This window comes from Octodon degus, unplaced genomic scaffold (genome assembly GCF_000260255.1).
Source record: "Octodon degus isolate 3935 unplaced genomic scaffold, OctDeg1.0 scaffold00286, whole genome shotgun sequence".
Taxonomy (NCBI): Eukaryota; Metazoa; Chordata; class Mammalia; order Rodentia; family Octodontidae; genus Octodon; species Octodon degus.
Genome location: NW_004524862.1, coordinates 477,242 through 483,051, shown reverse-complemented (window position 1 = coordinate 483,051; position 5,810 = coordinate 477,242). Strand labels below are relative to the sequence as shown.

The window sequence follows — 5,810 nt, the reverse complement described above, 5'->3', positions numbered from 1 at the left end:
CACACACACACACACACACACACACACACAAATAAGTAAATAAAATTTTAAAAGAACAACAACGAAAGAAGCAGTGTTACCACCTAGTGAAGACTGTTCAGTGGTTCAATATAACCTTACTTATTTAGATGTACAGAATGCTGTGTGGGGGAGTTATTTCTGATGTTTTGTTGTCATTAATGTCACTTTGGTGGGCACTGCTTTACTGACATGAGTACATTTATGTGTATAGTTGGGGTCTTAGATATAGAGTGGGTTAGGGACAGGGACTGTGTTCCATGGAGAGCAGGATGGGTTTCTGAGCAGGGGAGGTGCATCTTGCCATATCTTGCATATCAGCTTGCTGCACCCTTTGCCCTGGGTCTAATGGGCACTTCCTAGTGCTGCTCTGTGCTCTGCGGGTGGCAAATGCTAGTTATTTCTAGAAGTTGCCTTGGGACTATCCAGAGTGGCTATGGGAAGATCACGATGTGGGGACCATGCTGGAAGAGGGAGAGCAGGGACAGGGCTACTGTTTTCTGTGGCCCAGTGTGGAGCTCTATAGCAAGTCTGGGGGAGGAAGGAGGGAGCTGTGTGTCATGCTAAGCTTTCCTGTTGGTTTTTTTTTTTTAATTTAATTTAATTTAATTTTTTCAAAGTTTTATTGATAAACAGCAATGAGACAGTTTCAAATCAAATTGGAAGTACAGTTTCAACAAATAATACACTGCATATATTCTTCTTAATGGTTAATTGCTGTACAAGATGCTGACTTGTGATCCTATTTACAAACACCATTAGAACAAATCATTCTATTCATTAAGAGAATGGAACTATATATCTATCCCAACCACTTTGAATACACAGATACAAAATGGACATTCATAGGTATACACCATTTTTCCTAAGTTCCGTTATTGAATATTATAGGTGTGTAAACTCAGCAAAATATTCTAAAAGTGTCCAGTAGCCCATAATAGCATTGGGTCTTCTGTTTAACTGGCAATGTCAGAAATTATTGACTTGAGTCCCCCACAGCTCAACTTAACAGCATGGATTTATTTCTTATATTTCATCTTCATACTTTTCTACTGGATGGTTAAGACCAAGGTAAAGCAGGACCTATGCAACAAGAGTTGTAGCTTTTTGGTCTGAGAAGTTCAGCGAAATGCCCTCAGGATTTATCCTGAGATCCTGTACCTCAGATTGTAGAACCTTTGTCAGTGCAGCCATGTGGATGAGTCACGGCCATTGCTTGGTCAATGTGCCCTCTGTGAAAGCCTGAGAGAGTGTCTTCTCCCCATGTGACTCTCCTTAGGCACACTCTATGTCATCGATCACTTTCCTCTTTGGCCCCATAATCTTCTTGATCAGAAAATTTGGGACACTACCGAGGTACATGACGTTACAGTACAAGTTCTCATATGTCCTGAGTCTTAATTGACCTTAGAAGGCTAGGGCCAAAATGTTGGCTTTCCTTGTAGCCCTCCTTTTTCTCTAATTTTGGTCTGCAAACTTAGGTTGTTAACCATCCAGAAGAAAAGCTTATTGTTATTATCAAACGATTTAGGCTATCAAGCTTAACCTCACTATCTCACTGCATTTCAAACATCTTAGGCCCTGTTGGGTTTTGAAAGCACACTCTCAGGAAGGTGGTTCCATGTCAGCACCTCAGTTTCAAGGTCAGTTTCCTGAGGACAACACAGAGCTCAATGAAATTTTCCCCAATGAGGCATCAATTCTTTCTCTACCAAATTCTACCCACTGGTAGTCTTCTCTTTTCTTTCATTTTCCTTCTCCTTTCTCCCTCCTTTTTCCTACACTCCTGTCTTTGCTTTCTCTTGTTAAATTGTGTGTGTATAGGGGAGGTGAATTAGTTGCTTTAATAAAAACTGGAAAAAAATAAAATGTGTGGAGGAGTATATTAATTTTTTGAAAAACTAATCATTTGTCCCTTGTTTCCAGTTTAATGGCTGCACAGTATTTCTTTCACATCTTCTCTCTCTCTCTCTCTCTCTCTCTCTCTCTCTCTCTCTCTCTTCTCTTCTCTTCTCTTCTCTTCTCTTTTTCCTGTATTTTAGGGAAGGGTCTACAGAGTGTTCAGGGTCTCACTACTTGATCAGACTTGTAGTGAGTCTCCTGTTTATAGCCTCCCAGAGCTGGGATTATAGGTGCACGCACCATACCCAGTCTCAATTGCCATCTCAGTGGGCCCTAGGGGCAGGGCTGGCAGGACAGGCCAGGGGATAGAATCCTTAGCCCCTGTGCCTACTTGCACATGCTTTAATCTGTTGAGCTATTTGCCTGGCCCCACATCTTTTCTCTTAAACATTAAATATGAGGTGATTTCCTGCTTTCTGCCAGGCTGTGAGCTGGCAGAATCAAAGATAGAAGAAGGCATCAACCCTGTCATCCAGCAGCTCCAAAATGTGCACGTATGGGGTTGTTTTGTGTTCTGTCCTTCCTTCCCAGGAGAGAATGCTTTCCATTGTTACAAAGAGATTTGAGCAATTTGACCACAGACATGCAGTGTGGCTCTCTCATCTTCCTGCTGTTCCCAGGACTCTGGGGCCTGGTGAATAACACTGGCATCTCCTTCCTCTCTGCTATCAATGAGTAGCTGAACAAGCAGTCATGAACATACTCAATGTGTACCTGTTGGGGCTCATTGAGGTGACTTTGAGCCCGCTGCCTTTAGTGAGGAAGACGCAAGGCCATGTGGTCAATGTGTCCAGAGTCATGGACCAGGTCTTGCTCTTTGGTGGAGGCTACTGCATCTCCAAGTATAGTGTGGAGTCCTTTTTGGACAGCCTCAGGTACTGATCAGTAATGGTGTCTCCTGGTCCTCCTTTCCCCATTGTTTTGGAGAAGCCCGTTTCAGAGTTTCAGTTATTTTCCCTTGTAGAAGTCCATCTTTGAGATCCTTCCCTCTGTGTGTAGGAGTTTCTCAATTCCCCTTTCTGGGTTTAAGTGGCCATTTTTGGGGACCGATCATTTCATGAGTTATGTATTGGAAAGGCCTGAGTTTTGTTAAACTTCTGTTTAAACTTCTTTCTTTTTTTCCATTCACACATGGAAAGCCTCTGAGGTTGAATCAGAACAGGAATGATTTGTGCCCAGAGCCAGACACGTATTATATGATCCAGCTGGCCTGAGTTTGCTTATCCAATTCAACAGCTACCTGAGGTTTCTTACCCAAGTCAACAGATGCTTATTTGGCTTTTGTTTGCTTTTATGTGAATGCCTTCTAGTGTAACATCAATGTTGTATTCTTGAGCTAAGTAAGAACTTCTGCACATGTGTGAGATGAAGAATAGCCCTAGAGTCCTCACTGCCATGTCTTACTGTGGTTCTGACCAAGTCAGCCATGGTAACCCCAAGAGCTACCAGATACGTGTAAGTACGCTGGTCAGATAGGCACAGGTAGGCTTGTAAGGGCCTGATGATCCTGGACAGCTTTGGACTTCATGTTGTTGGTAGTATGCTTCTGGGAAAGGATTGAATTAGGAAGCCCCCTGGGCCAATCAGAATCCAGGGACTCTGTTGGCTGTAAGGCAGAGTTGTCTCAGATTGTGAGTTGCTAGGACTGCATTCAGGTTGAGCCACATTCCCTGGAAGGCAGGGAATGATGAAGGCAGTAGCAGGAGTTCAGCTGAGATCTGGCTGGGGATCTCCATGGGCTAGAGATGGGGAAGAAGGACCTGATTTCAGCAGAAGAGACACAGGCAAAGCCTGGCAATCCATTGATACAAGAAGCACACTGATAACTAGTGTTTTATTTTCTTTTTGAATTAAGACAAGTGTCTTAGTTACTCTTCTCTTGTTGGTGTGACAAATACCTGACACTCAAAATGAAGGAAGGAAAGGTTTCTTTAGCTCACAGTTACTGGAGGTTTCAGTCCATATTCAGCTGGGTCCAAGGCAGAGCAGCACATAGCAAAAAGCAAACTTTCATAGTGGTGGCAAAGAGCAAGAGCACGGGAGGAGTAGCAGCAGCTCAAGCAGCTAGCTTCTCTTCCCACCTTACATTGTAATGCAAATTACCCACCCCAGTACAACTGCAGCATCCACACCCACAATAATCAATCACAAACTCCAGAAGCTGCCCCAAGACTGCATGAGGCTTTGAGGGGACAACTATACACAAACCATAACAACAGGGTATCACTATGTAGCTTAGACTAGTCTGAGGGCTATGATTTTCTTACCTAAGTCTCTCAAGTGCTGGTTTATAGGATTGTGCACCATATCTAAAGAGAGATAGGTTTTAATATGTGCCTTCTAGAAGAACAGGTAGAGTAGAGCAATAGACTGGTATATGCAGAATGCTTGAAAAAAATGTTCACCTACACAGACACAGTGCTATCACCATTTTGTTGAATGCAAGATCCTTCACATGGTAGATTCTAAGCTTCCAAATTCTTCCTATCCCAATCTTATGCTAAGCTATTGTGCTCTGTTATTGTTTTTGCTTTGCCTACCAAGATTGCTGAAGTCTATCTGACCCTATGTGCTTTGAGGAGGGAGCTCTTCTATTTTGGGGTGAAAGTGGCTATTATTGAGCCTGGTATCTTCAAGACCAATGTGAATAACGAGGAAATACTCATAGCAAGTTACAAGAAGTCATGGGACGAGGCCAGCTCAGAGGCCAAGGAGATCTATGGTGAGAAGTATCTTGAATCCTGTAAATGATCTGTGCACAGTAGGAAGAGAAGCAAACCCTTGCCTGGAATCCTTAGTGTATTACCAATGTCTTCAATAGCATGAAGTCTGCCCCATTTTCAATTTCCCCACAGAGTGAGGACATTCAGCCTTTGGTGTCACATGGATTCTGGACACCTAAGGAAGGCCTTTGGCTTATTAGAAGTGGGGGCATTCTTTCGCCTGAAGCCCTTGTTATCAAGAGGATAAAACTGAGGAAGGAAGGAGACACATGGACTTCATGGCCCTGTGCCATGAGATGCATCTTATTCCACATGACTGGCTACTTTCCAGTGTTCAAGAGATCTTCAGTTTATGCAGTCCATGCCAGGCATGTTTATACCAGCTCTCAGGAGGCTGAGGCAAGAGGATCACTTCAAGTTCAGGGCTAGCATGGGCTACAAACTGTGTTCATAGCCAGACTGAACTACATATTAAACCCTGTCTCAGAAAGACAAACCAAAAAATTATGCAGCTCAAATATTCCTAGAAAGAGAGGTGGAGGTGGGTTAGAGTAGAAGTGTATTCTGTTGATAATGAGTTGTGCCCCTTCCTGGGGAATCTGGTTGGATTTGATTGGGAAGGGATGGATATGGGGAGCATGAATTGCTAGAGTAAAATTGCTTCCTAAGTTGATCCTAGAGTAGGAATGGTGCTAAGTATAAATAAATTTGAATCATCTTTCTTTTTGTACAGCCATACAAAATTTAATACCAATGGAGCAAAAATGCAAAAGAGACCTCTCCGTGGTGACAGACTGCATGGACTGCCTGTCACCCTCATACCCGTACTCACTGGCTGGGATGCCAAGCTCTTTTACCTCCCCATGAGCTACCTGCCCATATTCCTGGTGGATGCCTTTGTGTGCCTGCACTCCCCAAAGCCAGAAAAAGCCCTATGAAGCCTATTGTTGGGTGTATGTTTGGAGAAGATGGATAATGTGTGTGGTTTGGGACATGTGAGGGAAAGGAAGTGGGTGGGAGAAAGTAGCCCTCACACCAGGGTACCTATCCTACCTTTTTGTTCCAAAGGAATCTTCTCAGGTATTAGTTAAGACTGGTGAAGTGAGAGAGAAAGAACCAAGCACTTTTGCTGAGGAGTAGGGGCTCAGCATCACTCACTGATGCCTC

At 43.5% G+C, this 5,810-nt stretch overlaps 1 protein-coding gene across 1 annotated transcript in view; it reads left to right on the top strand.

Annotated features, from left to right (window-relative positions):
* LOC101583498 (retinol dehydrogenase 16-like) overlaps nucleotides 1–5,581 on the top strand; it is a 35,182-nt gene extending 29,601 nt beyond the window's left edge. Inside the window, 5 exon segments of the mRNA XM_012512886.1 lie at nucleotides 2,653–2,795; nucleotides 4,500–4,663; nucleotides 5,377–5,443; nucleotides 5,445–5,468; nucleotides 5,470–5,581. Of these exon segments, the coding sequence (XP_012368340.1) occupies nucleotides 2,653–2,795; nucleotides 4,500–4,663; nucleotides 5,377–5,443; nucleotides 5,445–5,468; nucleotides 5,470–5,581 (510 nt within the window).
* The last annotated feature ends 229 nt before the right edge of the window (nucleotides 5,582–5,810 follow it).